Raw genomic sequence first — 27,075 nt, forward strand, 5'->3', positions numbered from 1 at the left:
ATGGCAATACGCACCCTGCGGCGGTTGCTGGGCCTTAAATATAAAGGATAAGGCCTCACAAGCATCGCCTTCGAGCTGAGGGGGAAGAAAGATGACGACAAACACAGTACACAGTTATTTTATTGAAATATTCGAAAAGGCCAGCAATGGAAAAATAAGTTTGTTATGAGGAAGTAATGTTCCATTTGATCCTTAGAAAAGCTGTGTCTACAGGTAACTCTAGCCAGTTACAGAATGCACTGTGAACCATGCAACTAATATACTACAGCAGAATAGGTACTGTGTACTAGTTTAGTTCTATCTTATACACAGCTTTTAACAGGATTGACACATGTAAGAAATTAAACAGCAGCACTCTTTGAATTATTAACATTTATAATATACAAATTTTCTTATCTGATGCATAAGGGTTATAAAACAACGTCGTGGAAAATGAATAACAGTTACACACAGCATGTGACGTTGATCTGGCAGTTTCTGAAGTTTTTGTTTTTCCTTTTAAAAGAAATTATTAGACTGCTAAGCATGTCACTGGTCATACAACGTACAAAATCATAGGCCAGGACAGCAACTGTGACTTTTTCTTGAAACACATATTACAGTAGGGAAATCTGTTGTTGTTGAAAGAGCAGATTAGAAAGAAAATCACAAATTCTGCCTGGTGTAGGTTGTAGTCCAAAAAGATTAAGTCACTTCAAATGAAAGTGAAATAAATAAGCAATCCTTGAGGAAGTACGATCCTCGAGTTGAACCTACTCTATTGAAAATGAATTTCAGCTATACACTAGTATGTCACCCTGGTGAAATACCTAAGAACAGTATTTTGAATAACTTCTTGGGGAGCAATGTTGTACTGCTTTAATATGTACAGGTTATTTACAACAAATTCCCTTTTGGCCTCACAAGTTAAGCCATTTTAAGCTGGCTGCTAAGATGCAATTCTTTGTTCCACGCATTATGCAATACTGTAGTTAGAGCTATAATTTAAAATAATCTTATGCATGAATTACAAATATTAATAAAGTAACTCTGCATATATAAATAGTTCTAGCAGAATTTAAAGCATTCAGAATGTACATAAAAGTTTATTTTTATTTGGTAGGGCCGGATGTGCTTCTTCTCAGATCATCGTTGCTTTAATAATGCTTTGTACATAGCAAAACCCAAAACGGCAAAGACAGTAGCACCAAAACTTGCTCGGAGCCAAAATGTAGAGCTCTTGAGGTCCGCTTGCGTCACATGCCTAAAATTTAACACACACACACAAAAAAAAATAAATTATTTTCAGGACAAGAATATCAGATAATTTGTGCTAAACTACTCTGCTTTTGGAAATTCATCACTACACTTGTCACAGGCAAGGAGCTTACAGTTCAGCCTTTACTTTTCTTTAAAGCTTAGGACTTGATCTGCAGCCACGATCACATTAGCAGATCTCACTGAAGTCAGAGCTCACACAACTGCAGAAGAATGGGAGGGCAGTGTGTCCTCTTTGAGAGTACCAGCAAATGTTCAGAAAATAAAAACAAAAATAGCTAGCAAATTAATAATAATCCATAGTGAGAACAAGTCCATCATAGCAAACAAAGCCTTTTTTTGAGTTTGCATATTTCCACTTTTCCTTGCAAAGTTTTCCAGTAGTTATATATCTACTTGTGTTTCTCCATCCCCAAAAAAAACATTTTACTGACAAGTAGCAAGTAATATTTTTCCAAAAGCTAGAATCAAAAGAATGACAGTTTGTAAATCCCTTTCTTCCCAGTACAGTCACAAGAACAGCAATAAAAACAGTCATCCAATACCAAGGTGAAAGCTAAGAGAAGGTGCTAGTGAAACAGGCAGTGACAATGGCATTAACAGAAAACGAGAAGATAGAACAGTATGAAGTGACTGGATGACGTAAGAAGCCACGTTTTGCATGACAGTAGACAGCCAATGACCCAACTCTCCCAAATACTGCAGAAAGTTTGTGAGCATGCTCAGTTAAACACTGCTAGACATCCTCAAAGTAGTCTCAAGTATGACAGCTTACCATAAAGCAGGAGCTACCATTTAAAACAAGTTATCATATATGCCATAATTCAAAGCACAAAGTCCTAAATAATAGCAAAGAGTTTGTTTGTTTGTTTTTGTTTAAGATAGAACTCATGAAAGAACTTCACTAGCCTACGTATTTCAGCCTGTATGTATCACGATGGGTTACTCAGTGTAAACTGCAGGAATATTAAGTCCAAGGAGCATACAGAGATCCTAAACATACACAGTGCATAAGAAAGTTCAGATAGTGTGAACTGCAGAGCTGTCATATACAAGCTGTTTAGTAAAGCAGGAACTGTACTTGCTATCAAAATACACAAAAACAGTTTAGGATATTATTTAGCAGACATTTGCAAGAGCAATATAAGCCACATAGATAATCAGTGTACTACAATATTGCATGCTGAAGGCACAAATTCTTTGGTGCATTAACAGCAAAACACAGCTGCTCACTAAAAATTCCTAATCTTAGTTAACAATATCTTGGTGGGTTATTGAACAGATCAAATTCATGAATTCCTGCACGCATTAGTTCTGCATCTACTTTTGACAAACCCTCTGCAAACTAGAGGTCAAGTGGTTGTTGAGGGGGAGAAAGGGATAAGGCAATGGCAAGATCACCTTAGTTTGGCTGCTGTTACCTGTCTTCAAGTAAACGTGGACCAAGAGATGACTCCATGAAGATGGAATCTTCTACAAAGTTGACGGCGTGCACCTGCTGCATAATACTGCTCTCCTCGTCTGCTAACAGCATGGCACCCAACTCATCTATGTAGGGTCTTAACCTTTTTACACACATGCACAGTTTGCAGTTCATAGCATGGCTCAACAATAGTAAGTGTCTCAAATATGCTCAAATAACAAAGCCCAAAGAATTTACCATTTTTACCCATCTAACCTCCAATTCTTGTGCAGTTGTTAAAAACTTAGTGGTTGGGAAAAAACAGAAATAAATGGAGTTTAAGAACAAGGAAAACTGCTTAAGAAACTGAATCTCTTCTTACTCCATCTCCAAAGCATAAATTTTCATGTGTCCACAGGATACTGCAATACTCTTGCATCATACGCATGAGCTAGAGTACCTGTGCTAAACACACTGGAATGACTTAACACACCAGCTCTAAAATTGACACAATCTCATCATCATTGATAATTCAAATCAAGACTGTATTTTATTAATACTAAAAGCTTTAGCATTTTTTTGTTGTTGTTGGAAAAGACTACAAAACCCTTGCCTTAAAATCTGTTATAAACCTTACCTTTGTATGTAAAATAAATCACTTGTATGTGACATGATGTTAATAAGTTATGTGACAAGCTCCGTTGGGTGAATATTTGTGTAATTAACAACTCTCAAGACTAATTTGGTTAATTCTAATGCCCAACTATTTGTATAATTTAAATAAACATCCCTTTAAAAGTGTGAACCATTGCTTAAATTGCAAATGAGTGCTTTTGCATTGCCCTGTAAAGTGCATTCTCATCTACATTTTCTGATTCTTATCTATAATTTGCCTTGTTTTGACTTTTGCACACGTCCATATTCAGTGGTATTCAAAAAACTTGCTTCATCCTTTTAAAAACAATTAATATATTCTCAGTCATGATAAAATCCTCTTTTCATGTCTAAAGGGAGAGTAAATTGACTCGGATCCCTTTTCTAAGCCTAACAGTTACAGATTCTTTCATTTAAAGAAAGAAACTAAACCAAGGCAGGGATTTGTTTTATAACCTCAAAGGAATTAACATGGTTAGTGCCCTCTGAAGATTTCAGTCCAAATACCCAAAGCCCAAAAATACTCACTGAAGTTCAGAACATTATGGATGTCTAATTGCTTTACACCCTTGGAAGGAAATTTACTGCTTCTCTCTTATGTGTTCCTTACACTGTCCTAAATTCCATTTTTGTAAATTTGTTCGCTAATATTGTTCAGCTGCCATTAAGAAAAAAAACCTGAGTGTTTGTTTCTGGCACAGGTTTTCTGATTTGAAGGTAACTATAATGTATAACCTTCGCTCAATACATTACAAAAATTCTACCTCTTCGATAAATAACATTCAAATTTTATTTCAGTGTAGCTGTGTTTATGAAACTAATTTTCACCAGTGGTAGAAATATTACTGTCCTGATAGTAAGAGAGCACCTGAAACTTTCACTAACTCTAAACTAGAAAAATTATTCTCTCCAGTGGAAAAATTGTATATGGATGTGTGCACACATACATACACACACACTAGTAGTTAGGACTCCATAAACGATGCTGTATTTGAAATTCTTACTAGCTTTTAAACTTCTAAAATAGATTGGTGTGCATATTTAATTGGTGTGTCTAGGAATTTTGCCTTTGGCATAAAATTCAGATTTTAATGCATACTTGGGGAAAAAAAAGAAGGCAGATTCAACCTGCCCTTCACAGTGAGCCAAGTAACTTGTCACTTGTTGAATAGTACCTTTGAGATCTATACAGTCTTTAAGAGGCTTTAACAACTCACAAGAAGTTTGCCACATGTACTTATCAAGAAGTTAACTGAGCATGCCTGTCATGGTTACACACAGAAAACCGCCGAGTTATGGTCCAATACTGACGCTTTTCCCCATGTCAGTAGAAGAAAAATCCCAAGTCTGGGGAGGTTTAACCTTAACTATTAAAATTGAAAAACATTCCCATATGAACTACAAACACATTTTAAAAGCACAGTGCTGAGGCCACGCTAGTCACATGGTTACTCATGCCAAAATTATAGGCAAGTTAATGCAGCCAGCAAGCAGCAGGCTGCTCTGACAGATGATAGGTTCTAACAATAAAATACGAGCAACTAAATTCCAAAAATATCAAGTAACGTGCAAGCTGCTGCAGCTTCCTTCAGGCACATATTTTCCTAGGATGCAAACCACTCCGGCAGTTAGAATTTTTCCCCATGCATTAGTTATCTAAAATGTGAAAAGCGCCAAGTGCATGTTATTATCTACAAAACCTAAAAAGAATTTAAAATGCCAGTTCAATATATTCTGTTTGGAAAGAAGTCAGAGGACGTAGCTTTGCAAAACTCCACTCAGTATGCAGCACTAAGCATTTTAGAAAAGGACAAATACAGGTGAGAAGAATGTTGTTATACTCTCCTAAACTATTAGGGACACCCAAGTCAAGGGATAGATTTCTGCCATCAGATTGAATAGCACATGGTGAAAAATAAAACCTGGACTATATCCTTAGAACTTTCCCTTATAACAGGAAAATGAAACTACTGTCTTAATTTCACAGGAGGTTTTCATAGAAAAAAAAATCTTACAATTCCTGAAACAACCATGTTTTATATGCAAGTAGAATTCACTTACATTTCATGTTATTTAAAAACTTTAGAAGGAAGAAAATGAAATGGTCTGAGAAGTCTCCCTCACTGAACAACACAGTTCTCATGCATAACAATTATTTGGAAATGAACTCCGCTGACAGAAGTGTCACTACTATAAAAGCAGAAGGCAGCAAGTGAATGAATTTAAACCAAGAAAGCAGAAAAACACACTTAAAATCCATGCTTTGGAGTTAGGGAAGAAAATAAAGCCCAAAATCCAAGCTGATAATTAAAGAAAGGGTTAGAATGACATACGCAGAAACCTTGCTTTTAGAAAGAGGTAAAACAATGTAATAAGAAGAGATTAAGTGCCAGCCAGACAAATACAAATGAACACCTAAAGGAAAAAAAAAAACAAATTAAAAATACAAAAATACTGCAGCATAGTAACAAGTCTCATGCGCGCATGTACAGCGCTTGGAATGCAGTGCCTTCTTCCTCAAAGAACCAATGAAGTGTGATCCTGGGTAGTTCAAACCAACAATCCTGTTCCCACACAAGTATCCCCAAAATGAACTTCCACATTTGTTGAACCTGCCTTTCTGAGAGCCTATAAAGCCTCAGGAGAGTCTTTGAAGCTTGTCCACAGAAGAGAAACTAAAGGTGGGCATTAGTTTTTTCAGCTGCATAGAGGCAATGTTCTTCCTTTAAGTACTAAGTGTGGAATATTCTAATGTACTATTATATTGTGCCTTAGTAACAGTGTTTAAGCACTACTTGGCAACAAATGACACAGGAAGGAGTCCAATCTGAAAGATTTCTGTTTACCTACTTCCACTTTCTAGAGCTTCAGAATGGGAAGAGATCAGGAGAATATGACCTCTCGAGAAGCCTCCTTTACCCATTAGTTATCCAACTTCTGCCAAACTTTCTGACCCAATGGTAAGCACTTGTAAAAGCAAAATAAGAAATCATATAAAGTAGCTTTATCAGAAAATACTCTTTGATTCAAGTGCTGTTTTTAAGCAGAAATCATTAAAATGCTTCTAAGAAGCTAACGTTTCTAAACAAGAGAACTACCTCTACTCTCCTGAGTCTACAATTAGGGGCCAATCTCTGTTTACGGATATCTCAGCTCTAATATTCTTTCCTATGTATACAGTTCTACAGTAAGTCCACGTACTGAAGGTGAATAACCTGCAGCAATATGCTCTGAAGAGCTAACTAGGAAGCACCTTATTGAAAAGAAATTAGCCTGCTGGAAACCCGCAACAAACCCCAGCAACTAACTGAACGACTGCAAACAATGATTCTAGGGAACAGTTTTTCCTTTCTGGAGGGTCAGTGCAGAAGTCTGCAAGGAATTCTCTTTGCCCTGAATTACGGACTTTACAGACAGTAGTATATTCGTATGTTTATTCCACACTGCCTACTGACAAGGTGTGGAAAGACAGCATCCCAGGGCTTGTCAAACAAAGATTTCAACGCCTCCAGTCCTTGACAGTATCTCAGAGGAACGAAGTACAGTGCCTAATGCAGGACTCAAAAAAAACCACAGGCCCACACGAGAGAGAAACATGTCACAACACTTAACGTAGCAATCCATAACCATTCTGAAAAATGGAGATGAGTTATAGAGGCGGATCAGCCTCAATAACGATGAGTTGAGATTTTCTAGTAGTGACCACTGACTGAAGTATTAAAGTAACAATATGCAAAGAGACTTCTTTTACAGGGATCTTTGTCTGCGGGATGACAGCTGGAGAAGAGATGCGGTATGAAGAGTTTCACTCACATTCATGTCATTTTCTTAAGCTAATGATTTTTTCCCCCTTCTCTAAATTCTTACTCTGATTAACACTTCTATCTTGGATTAAAGTTGTATTTCACAAAGATGCTCAAAGGTGTATTGTCAATGGGTATATCAGTAGGCCTCCTATGTATGCATAACTCACATTTAAAGGAAACATCCACTCTTATTTGGAGCATCTACACCTGAAACCAGTAAAAAGTAGTAATATGCATGGACCAAATATATGCAGAACATGTCACGATATTCTAACCACGGTCCTCAAGTAACTATGTTTATCATAGTCTACGAGACTATAAAAGGGACAGAACTACTACACTACAAAAATTGTTCGGTTTGAACTCCCATTTGCTGGGTCAAGGTGACAAGTGCTGAGCTGTTAGTAAATCACGTGTCAAAAGCAAGGTGTTTTATAAAAGCAGCCTGCAGTAGACACGAGGCAAGGTATAGGCACTGTTTTCAATGCTGAAAACCAGTTCTCTTTACCCATTGCTTTTTCCAAAATATCTGCAAATGCAAATGGTTAACTGTTTACCACTTCTTACATATTGCATTTTATTCAGAAGAATTGGATGTTAAAAGGTCCAGATTTTTATACAACTTACCCACTTTCTGTGTAAACCAGGCATAATACACACCCAGAAATTCTATCAGCTCCCAAATATCAAACAACAGCAATTATAAGCATGTAATATGTCATACAGTGATGTTATAGTCAAGCTGTGCCTTTTCCTGCATTACTATTTAAGTGAAAGTTTTTTTTATAATAGGTAACTAAGAGGCACTAGCTCTAATCAACGCTAAAGAAACCTACATCTCAAGTGAGATCCATTACACAGACTTATATACGTTACTTGATATCCATTACCAGTTCCCTGAAAAACATAGTCCTAATTCCTCCAATATTTTTGCAATCAAAAACTGCCAGAATTGACCACCAAGTTGGCAATGTTTCAGAGAAATAACTGGACCAAGCTCAAAAGAACCAAAAGTACCTTAAACAGATCAAATTTGACAATTTTATGACAGTTATTAAAATAAGTATCTGCCTATTTTGTGAATATGGAATGAAAAATCTGCAGTATAGAAGGTTACCAACTGCTTTTTCAAAAAAAAAAAAAGCTTTATTTTAAAAGCACACCTGGTACCTAGTAAATAAAGTTAAGGACCTGTTAAGAACTGCAGTGAAGAGTTTGTTCTTTACAGATTGCAGCAAGTCTGAGTTGAGGAAGTTCTGACAGATGCAAAATGTACACCTGTTGCAGGCGCACATACAGCGTAACCGGGCATGGCTGCGAAAACACACAGAAGGACAGGAATTGAAATCTTGCTCATATAATCAGGTGCACATTAGGACTGTGCCACAACCAAGAGAGATTTAGGAATAAAAGGTACATTTGAATGAGTAAGGAGAGGAGAAAAAAATACACTGGGGAAGCAAGGGTAAAACTACAGCTGTGCAGAATTTTAGGGTTAGATGTTCTGTATCGTGTACATTTTGGCATTACCACCCATACATAGATCTTAATAGCAATGTACAAACATGAATGAAAACATTTGCTGAATTTAAGTTTGGAAGGAAGACATACAAGTATGTCTGAGTATGTCTGCACAGCAATAGATAACACCCGTTTTATAAAGGAAAGAAAGCCACGTAGTCTACCACTTTGAATGCACGCTTTACAAAGTGAGTTACCTCTACTTTTCCCACCCTAAAAAACACACATGCTTGAAAACTAAGGGAGAAGCAGGAATATTGCTATGACAAGACATTTGGTCAGCGCTACACTTTTTGTGGTTTCCAGTATTCCAGCACTACAAAAATAAGTATAAGAGAACAAAAACAAAACAAAAGCTTTACAAATCTAATCCAATAAATTTGGTTTCAAAAGTATATTAAAAAATCCTAGATTTTGGGTGAAAGTGACATTAGTTCTGTTTAATTTAAAGCAAATGTCAGCTGTCATACTAGACTCCGTCTGCTGTAAGATTTATCTAGTTAATCACATTAAAAGCTCCACCCACCAAAAAAAGAGATGCAAAGTGAGCTTAGCAACAGTGAGATATGTAGTGAAAAAGCACGTGAGCTTAAGTATATTGTATCTGAAGCCAAAAAGGTATTTATACAGAAGTTATATTAAAAAAAGTAAAAGCAATCAGATTTGTGGACTGAAGCAAACAATAATAAGCACACCAAAAATAATAAAAAAAAGCTTCAAGCAGTGCATTGGGGGAAACTTGTTCACAAAAGAGTGTAATTACTTGTAAACAACTGTAAAGTTGAGCTATTATCAAGAATTACAGTACAACTTATTCACAATTATCTTAAAAATATCAAGATATGAATAGTGAGATATTGAGTGATGCATCCACAACAATGACAGAACAGAACCCTACATATTCATTGAACAGATATACCTAAAAACGTAACTTGAGCTGTATGAAATAGTGTATTCTTTTAAAAATACGTTACCACAACAGCTGACCGTTTTATATATTGGATTTGTACCAACTTTCTCAATTTGACATAATTTCAAGTTCTACAAAAGTCACTTATGTCTCTCTCTGTTGCTAAATCTCAGTGAGGCGAGTTCCATCCTCATGGCTAACAATGACAAGCAGTGCTATTGTGCGTGATCCATGCAATACGAAAAAAACCAGAATGGTTCAAGTACTTACGGATACATTGCCATAGTTGTCAGTTTAACAAAGATATCCTTACTCGGCACATCAACAGTATTACAAGTAAAGGCTTGAGGCGGAGGCATTTTGTGTTTCCTGCAGAATTCGGCAGGAGAAATACTATATTCCTGTCTGACTTCATGCAAGTCAGACTTTGCAGCTACCACTAAGCATGGTATTCTGCTATCCATGAAGTGTTGCTGCAAATTTAAAGAAAGAGGCATTATATGTTATATCCAACCTGGAACAGCCTAAATAAAACTTTGCAACAGCATTAAGATATATTAATTGCACTGACGTCAAGCACTTCTAGAAGCAGAATATTTTATATATACACAAGTAGACCTTACTTTGGTATTAATATCAAAATGGCATTTTTAATGCATCAGCCGTATATAACCAGCACGCATAAATAAAATGTCTTTTAAGCACTAGAACATGGCGTATGGGACCAATAATTGAAAATGAGTACTCATCAGTGAACATTATTTTTATTTATATATTTTTAATACGAGAATACATACATACACACGTATATGAAAAAATACACAAACCTTAAAAATCCTGGCACAGTACTCAAAGGACTTAGGGTTACTGACATCATATACCAGGCAGACAGCATCGCATATGGTCTCAGCATCAGTTAAAAATTCAGAGTCACTGACATCATGTAGCTGGAAAAAGAGAAAAAACTTTGCCATTATGCAGTTAAAGGAATTTTATAACTTTCTTTTTCTTGTGATTTTTACAGCTCATTGTTATGTATCTTTAGAATTAATGGACTGACAATAGGCAGAATTAATGAAAAAGAAGAGAAATTTACCAATGGAGTCAACATATGTGAGCTGTTAACATCGCATCTGCAGACAATCACAACCTCAGTAAAAAAAAGTTACATTTCCTTCTAACACAAAGTCTTAGATTCCCACAGAAACCGGCATTCATTCTACATAGGAAAATCAAAGAGCAGAGGACTCTTGGAAAACAAAGAAATATATTATCATGTAGTAAAACTACCATACAGCAAGCCCTTAAAGGAAGTATTTCAGCCACTGAAGATTAACGATAGCCATTCTAATCACCCCACCTGACAGATTCTTATATTCTAAATAGGTAGATTGCTTAATGGAGTGCTTTCTTTAAAATTTAGTGAAAGTTTCAAAAATAACAGATCCTGAACATATTCAGTTTAGAGTATTGGCAACATCTTAAAAATCAGAAATTATTTCAGCCTGAAAAAAATGGGGGAAGAGGACACGGAAGAAATTATGTTTAGGAAGTAGAAACAATTAAAGCAAAAATTCCTTGTATTTGTTTGCAGATGGCTTTCTATAGTTCACTGAACTTTATGATTAACAACGAGGCAACCTTACCAGCAAGTATTTTTCCTGTCCATACACATAGACTGTATTAATGGCATAGTAAGATTTGTGTTCTGCACGTATTTGCCTCTGCCTCTGAAAATGCAGAATTTCAGGTTAGGTCATAGCAACTTTCACCTTTCAGTTAGATTTGAATAACTGGTTTACTCCACTTATTAATGAATAAAAATTACAGTAATCTGTGGTTTATTTTGCAAGTCCACACATAGCTGTAATCCAAGATATACAAATAATTATGCATGCAGTATCAATTTGTCTATTTGCTAATCTTAAAAAAAAATAAATCTATAATCTCCAAACTCAGTAATAAACAGTAAAACTCTGTCAACTGGGTTTTGTTGTGTAAAATTAACAACATTTGTGTGTGAATATAAGCAAAGGGTTCCTTACTATTAGGTTTCTTCCAAGAAGAGCCTGAAGAACTCCACTTTTCCCACAGCCCTTCATTCCAATAACATTGCATCGGAAAACATTTCTCTGAGTCTGTTTTTTCTGGAGGTCTATCTTTTTATCTCTTGTTACTTTTGAGAAAATACAAATATTTTTCACAAAATGCACGTGTGGATGTACATGAAAACATTTAATGTAAATGGACAAGTAGCTTATAAAGCACACAAAATATTCTCAAAAATATCAAACCAAAAGTTTGTCTTGAGCAGAAAGTAAGAGAGAATGAAGTGAAAAAGGACATTTAAGCAATGTATTCTTGAGCAGAACTCTAAGTTTAAACTCCTAAAGCGTAACATATCCACTTCTTTTTAATTACCTGTAATTGCTGATGCTTGAGATTCCTGTTCTGCAAGTATCGAGTAGCCTAAATAACCCAGGTACTCCAGGCAACGCTGTACATCTAAGTACGTGGTCAGTCTAGTAGAGGGGGCAAAAGGAGTTACTAAATTGTTAGTATCTGTAATACCAATTCTCTGCAGTACTGAAACAATTTTTTCCTCCTGTCTCCAGATTGACATGATAGTAATAGTCTCAGTACCATGCAGTACCAAAGCACACAAGATTCTGGAAGTAAGCAGTGGTAACTTCAACAAGCAAAACTCTTATGAAAGCAGTACTTGCTGCCGCCCATGAACTTAAATCATATTTTTTTTTCCTCAGAATAACATTCTCCTCATTCTCTATGTCTTCAATAGGAAAAAACCCTTATTACCAAACAGTATTATTCTTAACAACTCTAAAAGAGCAGAACAATGAAACATGGTCAAAACAACAGAAAAATATTTTGATAAGTTTCAGAGACATATACAAATTTTAAAGACATTTCATCATAGTTAGCACTGAATGCTGGTCAAATCCTGAACACGTAACAGTTATCTGAAATTCAGGCCACTAGATAGTTATATAAACTTCATTGCTTATGTTAATTTTCAACTATTAAACTTCCACTCTTTCTTCCACATTTTCTAGAGGATTCTACAAATTAGCATTCCCAAAGTTCTCAAATACCAAAATGCAATGTAACACACTTACGTCCACTGAGAGAGAAACCCTTGGTATGTAATCCACCCTCTTTCATTTGTACAAACAGTGTTGTTAACATCAGGCCCCCATGGCATATACGGGAAGACTTTGAACAAATCTTTCAATTCATCAGGAGACAAAGCACAATCTCTATCCTAAAAACAAGCATATGGCATTAGACATAAATAGCACTTAATTCATATCTATTCTAAATTGGTACTTTTTGTCTGTACACTTGCAAAATTCAGGAAACTGGCTATAAAAGAACAGAACTTGCTTTCTTTTGACGTCTGTTCTTGTTTTTAAACAAGACTAAATACATAGGCTAGTTTAAAAAAAGACTGGTAGTACAACTATATTTGCATTCTCTCCTTGTAGACAGAAATATCTTATAAACAACAGACCAGTTTTGACCACATCTTAAGCCATAGCCAGTTTCTGAATGAAATGACAATGACCAAAACACACTTTCTGATAATAAAATTGCTTGCAAACTAAGGCTCTGAAATATAAGAACGTATACACACACTCAAATTAAAAGCTTACCAAATCATGCTTATCAAAAATGCTTTGGAGAAACAAGTACGCATGATGATTTAATTCTGTTGTGCAGTCTGGAGGAATTTTTAGCCTATTTATTGAAAACAAAAACAAACAAGAACTGTTAAGTGAATTTACAAAATGCAGAATGTTTTAATTCAAAATAAAGAATTTTAGAATTACAACATTTGGTATTTAACTGTTGCATATAGTTTTAACAATTTCTCTTTAAAGAGATCAAAGCACATACTTTTTATTAGGAATTCTAAAATTTTGAGTGACTGTCTTTATATTACATGATATTTAGTCACCAGGGTTGTGTTTTGTTTTAAGGAAAAGTATATAGTTACACTTTTCAGAAAAAGCCAGAGAATTACTTGATCTCTTAACTTCTATTTTGGGAATTTTCAAAGGCTCTCCAGTGCCAGAAAAATACTAAAAAGCCTTTTCTGATTTGGTGCTACATACAATAAAGCAGCTGCTCAGATCCATGTTGTAGTCTTGTATTAAGAGTCTCTTTTGCCATGTCTTTCTTAAAAAAGAGAGATAGCAATGCATGATCTGGCACAATGAGACAGGAGTTCTTCCTCTGTAATTTTCAGTCACATGAAGATTTTGGCTGATAGGTTGTAAAGTAAGGGAGATAATTAATGTAACAATAAGCTTTAAATAAACACTTTACAATAAGCCTTCCCTCCTGCCACAAAGGCAGCATAAATTAAATGCGTGTAAGCTAAAGAAAGCTCAAACAAGTGATACATACAGAGGAAACAAGTACTCTGGTGTAAGCTCTAAGTCATCGTCATATCCAAAGCGACGTAAAACAGTCCAAGTTGTTTCATGCCTTCCTCGCTGAATGAAAAGTGTGTGTAGAAAAAGAAAACCTAAAATCAAATGATAAAATCTTAAGGGCCTGAAAGACTTTATCTGCTCTAAGTATTTTTAATAGAATCAGCATCAGACTGAAAACAAGAAATACTCGGATTTTAAACCACTTGTATGACATTACAGAATAATCTACCTAGATGGCGGGTTCAGAAATCATGTTATTTGTAAAAGCATCTTTCAAGTAACTGTTTCCTTAAAACAACCCACTTGTTTTTCTGTTGCAGTTTGCTTCTTCCAATACCAGCATTTTAGAAGAACTTAGATGTATAAAAATAAGGACAATATTTTCAACAACTCAAAATAGTAAGCAAAACACTTAAAAAGAAGCCTGGAGAGCAGTCTCATGGAAGACTGCCTTTAATTTTTCTATACCAAAATAGGTGAGTAGGATTTTGGTTTAGCACTTTCCAAGCTTAATGAACACTGAGATTTCGCTGCTTAGTAAGGCTATGCCTTAAGATTCCCACACTTTACAATTTCTCACTAGTCCTATTACATATGTAAGCTTCACAAGTAAAGCAGTTACACTGATGCTCAGAAAACACTTCTTCTCCTTTCACTTTTGCCATATGCTCTGAGCAAATCTGTAAAACACAGTGTTAAAACGATGTCAGAAACCACACCTTTCCGCCAAGTGTTGCAACCAGTAAGCCTGGAGAGAAGCTACAAGATTACCTAGGATAAAATCTCTTTTGAATCACTGTACTTATTTTAGATATTTGATTTCCAAACTTCTGCAACCATGAGTAAGAGACCTTATTTTATCCACCCCCATTCTTCCTGAGTTTAATCATTCCTTAATATCATACTGACACTACATCCAGCTCTTATCTAAAAGAATCAAGGTAGAGATCATATTCCCAAAGACTTGCTTCTTTACATAAAAACCATTATCAACTTTGTAACACACATCTGTTAGGAGTTAAGTAAGGCTTACCTTTTAATGTTAATCCATTATCAGCAACTCCATCACTCAGGTTTTTCCTAACTACATTCTTTACATCTTCCAAAGCTTGAGGTGCCAATGGCGTATTAAAACAAATTCTCTAACAAAAACCAAAAGAGCTTGTTAGGACCACTAGCTACTAAGGCAGACAAATGTCATGTCCTGTATAAAACGCAGCCTTAAAGGTTCTGATAAGCTAGTAAAGGGCAATCTAATTTCTTACTGGAAATAAAGGCATAGAAACATTTTTAATTTTGATTTTAAAAACAAGCACTGGGTCTTGTACATTTAATTTTTTTTTTCATTTTGCTCTTGAACTAAAATTCGAACTGCAAATAGAAATAAAATTAACGCTATTTCAGTTTTTATATATCTGCCCTTTTAGGCTGGACCTGAGACTTAATATTTAGGCCTGATTCCCTTCTGATTGACTTTACTACAATCCCTTGAAAAACAAGCACTTCTTTTTCTAGCATTATAGGAGTTTAATCATTAAACACAGTGAAAAGGGAAGCAAAACAGTGTTACCTGAAAGAAGTTGAGCTCTGCATCATTGAGAGTCCCGTCATTATCCTGATCAGAAATTCTAAAAATGCGAGTGAGTGCTTTAATACAGGCAGGTTTCATCTAAGGAATAAAAACAAAGTTCAGTATCTTTCTAGGCTTGAACATAAAAAGATTACACTGAATTACACAAGGCAGTTCGATCACATTGAATCAAATACTAGCCTTCATTCTATATTTTTAGAATGGAGACATTTGCACACACAAGCACAAAAATAGAAAGGAAACAAATCCTGACCTAGCAAATTTAAATGCATAAATTTAAAACACTTATTTCACAATAAATGTCTTTCTATTCAATTATGACAAGAGCCTCAATCTCTTCACAAGCTGAAGGTAGCAATTCTTGACTATTAATAAAAAAAATCAGTTCACTAAGTTCAGTCTTATTGCTACAGAATGCTTTAAAAATAACGGAATGGTTATTTTTTTTTTCCCCACTCCAAACATTTTTTGGTGGAAATAAAGGCCTGGCTATCCCAGTGCCTTGCAAAGCTCTAGAACTACAGTCAACTCTTCTAAATGAACATGCTATCTATATCCACCATTTTAGCTACAGCTTCAGAAGGTTTTAAACATCAAAGAATGAAAATCTTCACCGGGCTCATTCATCTACCAGGCAAAGCACTGATCATATGGACTACCACTACGACAAAAGAATTGCTGGGATACCTTCCAAGTGAAGGAAAACAGACAGTGGTAATTCTCTCCCAGCAACTAGAGTGGTGATGGACTCTTCTCTTCATAGAGGTCACAGAGATTGCACAGAGATTGGTTTTGAAAAACCAAAAACATTTCAGCACAACAATTATATCACAACACTACTAATGCAAAGACGATTCTGATGGAAGAAATCAAAAGAGTTATTCTCTCATTCCCTATTTAACAAAGTGTTTATGATCGAGACAACTTTTCTACTGCCCAGTAATGCAAGGGGGGTTAAGTTTCTAGATTTTTATTTATAGTTGCCCATAAAAAATATATATATATTTTAAGCTATTCTCTTCCATAATATGCTGAGCTAACTACCTACAATATTTTAAAAAGTCACATTACTTGTTTTTGATCCCTTTTGCCAAAGCCTCACAAGATGCTCAGAAAAGTTCTTTCCCTTATATCAGGATAAGTCTGGAGTAAATTTCCTGAAATAAATGGAGTTACTGTGAAATGAGTATCTAAAGGACAACGGAGTTGAACACGTGATTTTTTTAATATTACATTTGACTTAATGCCATTACCAAAGCTTCTCATTTTACCTAGCAATTTATTTGGGAAATACAAAACTGTCTTGTTTTGAATAAAGAAGGAAGACAGATGGGATTAATACAACACAAAACAGTAACCAGGTTCTGGAATCTAATGCGTGACAACTGGGGGACGGCAGGTGAAAGGTAACAGAAGAAAATAGGAATTGCAAAATCTTCTGAAAAGGAAAGAGCAATCAAGCAATTATCTTTTTTCCCCCTATATTGTTTTTAAAAATCTATGTATAAATACCTCTTTCTCCTCTGGGCAATAAAGAGGACCTGTAGGATGTAGAACAGCTTTCTGTGCGTAATAGAATAGCTCAGATATATTCTTCAAGTTTTTGGCTGAACACTGGAAGAGAAATTCTTATATTTATTTTCTAATTTCTTAACTATTTGGTGATTTATTCTGAAATCTAAACAAAGAATCAAGCTTTTAAAGTTCTAGCCCCATCTTGTGGGTACAATGCTGTTTTGGAAAAAAAGTCACCTAGTCCCCGTATATATTCAATAATTAATAAAGGAGGTCTCACTCAAATTTGCTGTCGTGCCAATAAGAAAGCTGTATCTACTTAAAAAGACATATCCAAACTTACCCATTCTATTTAGTACTTTGCAGACATTTTTTTGGTTTAACATTAGACATGCAAAGCTAACCGTTAACATTTTGCTAAAAGGCAAAGATTTGAGGAGGCTCTAAATACTAGAACAGTCTGCCAGCAACATTTTATTATGCAATAGCGTATTCTTCTCTAAAGAATATACAAACTCATCATGATAATGACCCTTCTATTTGAAATAATTATGTATTTTGAACAATGAAAAAAGTCAGTGTTTCTATGTTTCTATTTAAAATTTGCCATAAAAGTGCTTGGCGAGAATGTATTTTTTAGTACTCATTCTAATGTCAGAAAGTTACTCACCTCTACGCATGTTTCTATCTCTGTATATTGATTCATAATGGGAAGAATAGTTTCCATACTGCTGTATTCCACTAGGTCAGACTTGTTTCCAACTAATATAAGAGGCAGCCTAAAAACAACACCAAAAGAAAAGGTTAAGAGCTTTAAAAACAGAGGGATAGAAAGACCTATTTTACTTTTGCACCAGAAGCCATTATATTATTTTCATGATGTAATTAAATATCACTGTCAGCCAGTAGGCAAAAATAGATGACTGCAGTTTGGAGTAACTAATTTAAGATACATTTAGACAGAAATATACTGCCTGCTGTTACTTCCAAAACACACTTAAACACAAGAGTAACTAATCGTTTAATTATCATACAAAACCAGCATCAGTAGAAAAACTTCAAAGACCATGTAGTTAAAACTGGTTATATCACTACAAATATAAAAACACCTGGTAAAAGCTGGCTATGAAATTCAAAATAAACAGCTTTGCTGGAACATACAACAGACCTATATACTTTAAATATCTTGTTGCTTGAACTTCTTATATAAACTTTAAGTTTAGAATTTGATTATCTTAAACAATTAACATCCTCAACATTGTTGACTGACACCCATCAATGTGCAGCCTAATTCACACTTCTCAACTTTATTTATGCACCTGCTATCTTTATCTGTCCTTTCATTGATGAGAGGAATCCATCGACTCGTTACCTAAAGTGGGGTTAAAGAAACAAAAACATGAAAAATACAGTTTCAAATTTAATGACTGAACTGTGCACAAGCTTGACTACAACTGCTACTTTCCCAAGAAGTCACATATTTACCCACAAAAGAATAAAGAAATAAAAACTGGAGTTGGTTAATAAGCAACTCCTAACATCACTGAAAAGGACAGAAAACCCAAATGTCAAAATTGACCAGAAGAGAGTGCACAGATACATTTTAACAACTTGACCTTAAACACTATCCTATGAATTTTAAACATCTAACAGGTTTCACCATGACAAAAATTAGCATTCATTTCAAGCAATAATTAGATAAAAAGGGTTAACATACCTTATCAATAGAATTTTTGTTGTTAACAGCATATACTATACAAATCACATTTGCCTAAAATAAAAAGGAAAGATGTTGAATTCCATTGTTCAGTCTCTAGAGCAACAGAGACAATTAAGAACCCAATATAACACTGAAGAGAAAGAACAGTTCTAACATTAGTCAAAAACCATATCTCTAACTCACTTAAGCACTTTGTAGCCTGAAAGAAGAGAGAAAAACTTTTTTCTTTAAACAACAACAACAAAAAAGAATTTCTTGGACTACTGATTAAAATATCCTTGAGTTCTGTCCTTTTGCTTGGCAGGACAAAGCTTAAGCTCAGTTCACCAAAGCAGTGGTAGTACCCAATTTTCGTATTTAGAGCAAGGTTTACTATAGCAAAGGGCACAAAACAGAACTAAATGAAATGCCATGCAAGAAATAGCATGAGACTTTTTTTCTACAATTCAAACTGAAGCCCATCTAAAGCAGAAAAATTAAAAGGAAAAACTTCTCTAGAAGCAGAAAAAATCTTCTAGTAAACATTAATACTCACCTGTGATATTTCATGATAAAGCTGCTCATCACTTTGCTCTGCTTCTGCATTCAACAGAACAAGACAATCATTAATACTAAACATTTTTCTGAAGAAAACTGAAAGCCTTAAGAAACTGAACTAAGATATTTCACCAAGCTTGTAAGACAGCCTTGCAAAAGCTCGTTATTTAAATGGCTTTTTATAAAATGCACTAAAAATTGGTTCTACTATAACTACAGTGAAAATGATCCATTAATTTGCAAAACAGAAACAGTCTGTTGCTTATAGGTTTTTCAGCAGATATTCTAAAAAAGCAATAATTATGTTTGTAGACGGGTTCTCTCTGGAATGAGTTACAGTTTGCATCCCCTACATATATCAACAGCCCATTCCTGGGACAGTAAGTAGCACCATCTGTTCTATAATGTAAACTTCTACCACAAAATACAACACGTTAATTTTATTGCAGAGTCAATGAATATTTTTAGTGAGACCAAGCTTCTGTTAACTGAATCTATGAAATATTTCATCCGATAGAAAAGAAACTCACTCCAGAAACTTAAGCCTAAGTCTCATGAAAAAAAAAAAAAGCATTATTTGTTTGTTCTAAATAAGGAACACGCTGAAGATATTAGCTCAACAGTGTTGGGAGACAGAAGACAGGAAGGAATCTGCTAACATGGCCTAATCCTTGGCTCCCATTACGAATTGTGGAAGGACTTTTGTCTAGCCGTGCAACCGCTGCATTTATTTATGATAGCATAACTTGATACTGAGCCTATTTAGTACATCTATTCGGTAAGATCAAAGAGATTGCAATGTATCAAAACCCAAAAATACAAAGCATGAAACTGACACAAAATGATAAGATGTCCAAACTCAAAAATTTTAAAAGACAGAGAATTTAAGGTATGTAAAGTCTCCTCCATCTTTGTAAATTTTTCCCCCCAAAATAATGAACAATTTTGAATGCCATGAAAGTACCTACCTGTGTCTGAACCTGTACATACCTCTGTCACACTAAAAGCACTAACTTCACTGGAATATCACTAACACTATCCTTCCGGTAGTGTACACGGTAGTACCAACAGCAGATACTGTTAGGCTTTGGATTAGTAGGATCAGCCACCATCATCCGATTTAGTTTTATCCAATGAATTGTTACTTTAACCTAGTCTTTTCCTACATGTAGCTTTGGTCCCATATCAGTATGACAGTTGAAGAGGCTACTGAAGTGGATAAACAATTCCATAGCAAATCAGTCAAACAATAACTATACTGTGTAGTCCTTACCTGAATAATCCACTATGTGGGTTGGCACTCTTTCAGGGGTGACATCAGCTGGAATGGTGATTTCTTCAGCACGTGGTGGAACCTTGAGTTGTAGAAACAGCGAGAAAAAACCTTTAAAAGATGATCGCTGAAAATCCTGCTGTCCAAAAAAGTGCTGTACTACCGCATTTCTGCCAATTAGTTAGCTTTAAATAGGCTAGCTTATTTCTAGTTCAAGCATTTTCTTTTTTGTGATGTTCTGAAACTCACTGCTGCTTTCTTGTTCTTTAATAGTCTGCTTACTGAATAAGGACTTTTCTCCTGCTTTGCAAGGAAGTAATGTTTTTAAGGGATTCAATGAATGGTTCAATAAAACTCAAATCCACTATATCCACACACCTTCAAAGAATTATTATAGTATTGAAAACTATAAATAAAATCTGAATTGCAAATTATTTTAAATAAAAACATCGTATAAATAAAAGTTTTGAATTCAGCGGGGTTATCACATTCAACCAACTACTAGAAAGGGCTCCATATTCTTTAGCAGGAGAGTAATATCAGAGTTAGCATGCCATTATGGACAGATTAAATACTGTTTAATTTATGTTTGTTTTCATTTTAGCACAAGATATCCTGACCCTACTACCATTGAAATCAGTACATGAACAACTACTGCTAACAGTGTGTGAGTTGGTAACCATTAAAAAAAAAAAGGCAGACAAACACGATGGACAAAATATAAGTCTCAATTTTTAAATGATCATAACCTGGGAACCTCCTTCCTTCTGACAAAGTATTAAATGTTAAATTTAAATAAGCCTGCAAAGCAAAACATGACAGTAATAAAACCTACATTCTGCAAAATACTGTAGGTTAGCTACGGTTGCTGGCCTTTTTTGCAGAGAACACTAATCCACATTCAGGAAGAATCAACTTAATTTTAACGAAAATATCCTGCACAGCTATTTATTGTCTTTATTTTATTTTTGAAAGACTCGGGGGGAGGGCGGTGGGGGGAGTGAAGAGGAAAGAGAAGGGGAAAAACGTGGAAAAAAAGAAAAAGGGGAAAGCCAATCACCTGAAGAATGGCCCTTTGTAAAACTTCAGCCTCTACTATATCCTCATCAAGAGTGATGACTGAATATACCAAGTACCTTAAACAGTATTCCAAAGTTTGAAATGTCTGCAACACATATCTACATAGCTCTGATCTGCGTGACTGATGGGCAAGAACTGTACATGTCTCTTTCAGAAGTTTATATAGAATGCAGAGCTTTTTTAATTTACTTCTGTAAATTCATGCAGATTTTGTGTTATATATAAGCGATGTTTTTCTTGCAAGATGAATTTAGAAAAATATACTACGCTATATAGAAGGAAGAAGCTGAGAAGTGAATAGATGGCTAGAATTCATTAAATGCATTGACAAACAACCTGTCAAAGCATTGGTCCCTGAATATTTTAACAACAAACGGAAACTAGAGCTCCTTTTTACCTGTAAGCTTGGGAACCAAATTCAATTATGCTAACAATCTGATCTTGACTCATGAACTGTGGTAACCTACTAATTTGCATTAAACGCAACGCAGTGTAGTTTCAAAGAGCAGAAGCACATGATGCCTATTTTAAGACTTGTGATCAGAAGAAATAAACTTGAATGTTTATATGTAAAAAGCTCAGCTATTCGCAGCCATTACAGTTCTTTTCATAGTATTGAGAGAACTATGAGCTGATTTTTTAAAGGAATAAAATGTGAAAGTAGCTTTACTTTTATTCTGGTAGAAAGCAGTAAGATTTTGTTTTGTTTTACTTCACCACTGCCAGGAAAACAGTATTCAAAAACAGAAATAAATGCAATGTCTTGCTTAGCTACAACAAATGGCTAAATACAAGTTATACAACACAACTTTTTGATACCTCATTCTCATTCATTTTTTAATTCACTTGCTCTTTAAATACAACAGTTCTTCAACAAACCCAGCACCTTCCCATTTATGAGTCTCTAATGTTGAAACTGCTGCCAGTTAAGACCAGATTCAACAGCTTAAGAAAACTAACATTTCTCAGGTATATATAAAAGAGAGCTTAATTAGGCATGTGAAAAACAAGATAGGAGCTTGGATAAAATTGAAATTCCTAATCTTCACACAAACTAACATAAATCACTTTCCGGAAGTCACTGTTGCAGTTTTAGACTTAATTTATTATTGTAAATAGGAAGCATTATTTTAAAGCAAAGCCTAACAACTCGCTCTCTGAAAAAAAAAATATTATACAACAGGAAAGAAATAATATTAAAGAAAACAAATAAGGATGTTCTACCTCTTCTGGAAATTCTTCACTGACAAGAGACATGATTAGTGATGTCTTCCCAACTCTGGCTACAAAAAAATTAAAAACAGAGATTAGATAATTTGGGTATGTTACACTCAATAGTTGCATCCCATCTTAAAAGGAGAAGTATTTTAAAAACATTTTCCAACTGGTCATGCTAAAGGCTTTTTATATGCTGTTTAAGTATTGATGACAGTAGTTCTCTCCAAATTCTTTTACGGTAAAAGATTTGGTTCCATTTCATATTTCTACATTGTCCAGAAGGGAATCACGTCCTACTCTCTTACGCAAAAGAATTAGCAGGTCTTAACCTTAATGTAGAATATTTAAAGAAAAAATATCGAAAACAAACTAGAAATGCATAAATACAGCTCAACAATTGGAAACTAAAAAAGCACACAGAAAGGTAATTTAGGAATTAACTATTTTTATAGTATTCTTGATACAATGATTATGCTTCAAACTACCAAGGATAAGAGCTGAAGAAGAAGACGTGGTACCATCATCAATGGACAAAATCTCCACAAACTAGTTGGACTACTTTGAAATTGCAAAAGCATAATCTCCTTGACGCAAATTCTGTCCCCCACAAAAAAAAAAAAAGTAAAAAGAGAACAAAACAAAACATAGAAGTGTTCTAATGCCATGGTTTTCTTAATTTAAATAGAAAAAAAATCACCTCTGCTCCAATATTCAACTGAATTTAATCATACAATTCAGTTCACCTATGAAGTCATGACTGCTGGTAACGCAGTTGGATTTCTTAGGTTTGAAAATCTTTAACTCTTAATTTTAAACAATCACATTAATAACTTTTCTTGGGGTTCCCACGTTCCTGAAGGTCTTCACCTGTCAACTTTCTGTTCTTTTGAAAGCCTAGAAAGACTATTAGACCTTTATTTTTGACACCTTTCTATAGAAAGGAAAGTTTCAGATTCAAATACTATCTGGCATTGTATATTTTTGACAGCCCACCATTAACGGAAATCATTTCATCCTGGACATACAGCATCTTTGCTGGCATAAGCGGTTTGCCAACTAAGATGTTGCTTGCAATCAATCAGAGCCTGTATCACTGTGCCTATTGAAAACACTGTAAAAATCTCCTCTATTCACAGAAGCTATTTTGCTGACATTACTGCAATTTACACTTGCCTATTTAATTGTATGCAAGTCTGAATATGGGAGGAAGAAGAAACAAAATTGTAAGACCAATTTGTCTTCATGCAGAAAATGGCATTACTGAGCTGATGATCCAGTCAAAGTACCACCAACTTGTCCACGTCTATTTTTGGTAATAGTAACAAAGGGCCTTCGGACGTCCGGAAATAAAAGCTTCTCTTCAATGTGGTAAGTTAAAGAGTGGTTATTACAAAATTATGAAAAACGAGGGAAAAGTTACCCTGGGTAGGAAGACTTTTGCCTTCCTTAGGGAGAACAGACATATTTTCCTCAGTAGCATTAACTGGACAGCAGTAAGAGGCAAGTTTCTTACCACCAGTATGGTTGTCTTCTCATCAGGGATGCTCGTACAAGCTAAAAGAATAACTTACACTAACGGGTGTCCTCCTGCACAAGCTACATTTTAATATTCTTCATCCTGACAGAATGAGAACTTAAAAGCTCTCCTGTTTCCTTAGATAAATACCTTCCTGATATGTAAGTGAAGCTATTAGATAACTGCACAAAATTCTGGAGCATATTTTGCATCTGACCAAATCAGCTTTCATCTGAAGTGGTGCAAAGCATGTTGGCTTTGCAAACATACAAAATCATTTTATTAATTTAATGGAACTGAAAATAGAAGGTTATGAATAGCTGGTTAGGAAAGAAACCCTGAGTATAAGCTTCTGATACACTCAAAGTGTTCTAGAGTTGCTTCTGCGAAGATACATAGGTTCAGGTGGAGAGATTTGGTTTATTTTGCTTGAATCTAGGTCAGCCATTTGTCTTTCCAATTCTGTTTATAGCCTTAGAAATAACAGCCTAAACAACACTGGCTGACTAGGATGAGGAAAACAGCACAGCACTTTGTGATGATTAACCGGTCTTCTCTTTTTCCTCACATATGGAAGCCTTTTAGATCATGCTGTGTAAAAGTAACACGCTGAATGTTTTCTGAAAATTATCAGCTATTAAAAATTGATGCTTGCACCCTGGGTACTAGGACTAAAACAACCTAAAATCTAAAATGTAGACCACTGGGGATGAAAAAGGCTGTTTTGGAACAGGGTGACAACAAAAGGTCTTGCCATGATATTTCAGAGTCTGAACCTGCCAGATTGCTTCTATCATCCAGCAGGTTATTGCATGGCCCACATTAACTTGCTGTTTTAGGCCAATAAATAAATATAAAAGTCATGCATACAAAACAGCACTAATAATATAACTGACAGGTTTTTCCAATTTGTAAAACCAATGTCTCCCTTCTGTCCATTACAAATTTAAAAAAATAAAGATGCTCGCAATCTCTGACGTTGCTATTAGTTAAGAGATCTGTACCCCTGAAATTTTCAGTTGGACACACTGTGATCCTAGTTGCCAAAATCAGAGCACCTGCTCCACCTGTACTTCACCACCCCACAGAACCAGTTCAGAACACACCAGTGTGACCTTGAAAAACTCTTCTTCCCGCTGTAATGTCCCGAGAAAATTCTGTTACTATGGTGCAGCCAGTTGAGTACTGGGGGGCTACTTTGAGTAGGAAAATGGAAATGAATTCCTTTTAATTTCAGATCATTCCCTTCTTAAACACACATTCTGCAGCTAAAGCATGCAGCTAACACTTTAAAAATTCTTAATTCAAATGATTTTATACAAGTTCTTCTTCCCATTTACCACAATTACATATTAAAAAATCCAGCACAACAGGTATAAGCAGAAGACCAACTAATTTTAAATTAAGCGATAAAGACTCAGTCCAATTTTAAGCAGTATGTTCCGTGAGTGAGCTTCAGCTTGTCAAGTGTAAGTCTAAAACCGGTACCCTCAACTCATTGCTGAAGAAAGCAAAGGCAGATTAGGTTTATGTGCTCTGAAGAGGAATTCAGCTGTGTATTCTACGTGCACAAATGCATTTCTAAATAAAACAAGTCTTGTGAAGCTAAAAAAATAAAACCTTAACAAGTTGACTCTTCCTGTTTAGCATTATCTCCCTAGAGATTCCTGTCTAAAGCCATAGAGGATCTTTCTAGGCAGCACAGACAGAGCCAACCGAACACTACAAAATAACCGCATGAACTATACTATAAATATATACGAGGCATTCAGTTCTCAGGAAAGCTTTGTCAGGAGCACTGTGCTCCTTGTATAATTAGGTAGTTTTACGAGCAACAGTCAGTGATTACTTTGTACTCCTTTCTTGTGAGGAACTTAAAAGCACTTCACAAGCTAACAAAACAGAACCTCCTTGTTGCTACTTCCATCAACAAGGGGCTGTGCCTTTGAAAACCTAACCGCTTATTTGGGTATCCAGATGTGAACTTAAGGACACAGCTTTGGAAACAAATAAAAAAGCCCAGCCCCACGCTCCCTTAGGCAGTGCGCGGCGCTTACCCAAGGTCACACAAGTTAACGGCAGGAGCCGGGCTCGGCACTGTCGGCCCCCTCCCGGCCCCCGGCCCCCTGCCCCCGCCGCCCCCCGGAGCTTCTCGCTCACAGGAGCGCTCTCGTCCTTCGCGGACAAACACGTTTGGTGCCAACCCCAGGCCCAAACCCCCAGCCCGGGGCCCTCTGGGGCCGGCCCACGCCAGCCCCGCAGCCCCACGCCCGGTGCCCACGGCGGGGCAGGGGGGGGAAGCTCCGGGGCCCGCGCAGGGCCGGGGCTCCCCTGACGGGGCCGTGCCGGCCGGAGGAGGCCGTGCCGGGCCCTCCCGCACTCACGTTCTCCCACCAGTAGGATCCTCACGTCCTTCTTCATGGCCCCGCTCGCTGCCCGCGGCCGCGGGACGGCTCACATCGGGCTGGGCCGGAGGGAAGCGGCGCGGCTGCGGCCCGGGAGCCCCTCACGGCGCCGGCCCCTCACGCCCGGTCTCCCCCCCCCCACATCACCGCCGCCGCCTTGCAGCGGGCTCGCTACGGCGGCTGCCGAGGGACAGCCCCGGCGGCTGCGCG

At 36.1% G+C, this 27,075-nt stretch overlaps 1 protein-coding gene across 3 annotated transcripts; it reads right to left on the reverse strand.

Moving 5' to 3' along the window:
• Positions 1 to 102: 102 nt before the first annotated feature.
• Positions 103 to 27,058, reverse strand: RHOT1 (ras homolog family member T1). Of its 3 annotated transcripts, XM_080561210.1 has the most exons (21): positions 26,845 to 27,058; positions 22,951 to 23,009; positions 20,647 to 20,728; positions 19,372 to 19,415; positions 18,834 to 18,887; positions 18,436 to 18,488; positions 17,787 to 17,895; positions 17,114 to 17,215; positions 15,581 to 15,679; positions 15,044 to 15,152; positions 13,982 to 14,102; positions 13,225 to 13,309; positions 12,688 to 12,833; positions 11,972 to 12,072; positions 11,596 to 11,726; positions 11,197 to 11,280; positions 10,378 to 10,497; positions 9,821 to 10,023; positions 8,311 to 8,433; positions 2,679 to 2,822; positions 103 to 1,243 (listed from the first exon to the last, which is right to left on the reverse strand). In XM_080561210.1, exons 1-21 carry the CDS (start codon positions 26,879 to 26,881, stop codon positions 1,126 to 1,128), a joined length of 2,124 nt encoding a protein of 707 aa, XP_080417336.1. In that variant the 5' UTR covers positions 26,882 to 27,058; the 3' UTR covers positions 103 to 1,125. The 3 variants fall into 3 exon arrangements, with proteins under 3 accessions (XP_080417336.1, XP_080417334.1, XP_080417335.1); XM_080561208.1 differs by lacking the exon at positions 2,679 to 2,822; XM_080561209.1 differs by lacking the exons at positions 2,679 to 2,822; positions 8,311 to 8,433.
• Between the last annotated feature and the right edge of the window lie 17 nt (positions 27,059 to 27,075).

Source organism: Anser brachyrhynchus, assembly GCF_964034855.1.
Source record: "Anser brachyrhynchus genome assembly, chromosome: 18".
In the NCBI taxonomy this organism is placed as follows: domain Eukaryota; kingdom Metazoa; phylum Chordata; class Aves; order Anseriformes; family Anatidae; genus Anser; species Anser brachyrhynchus.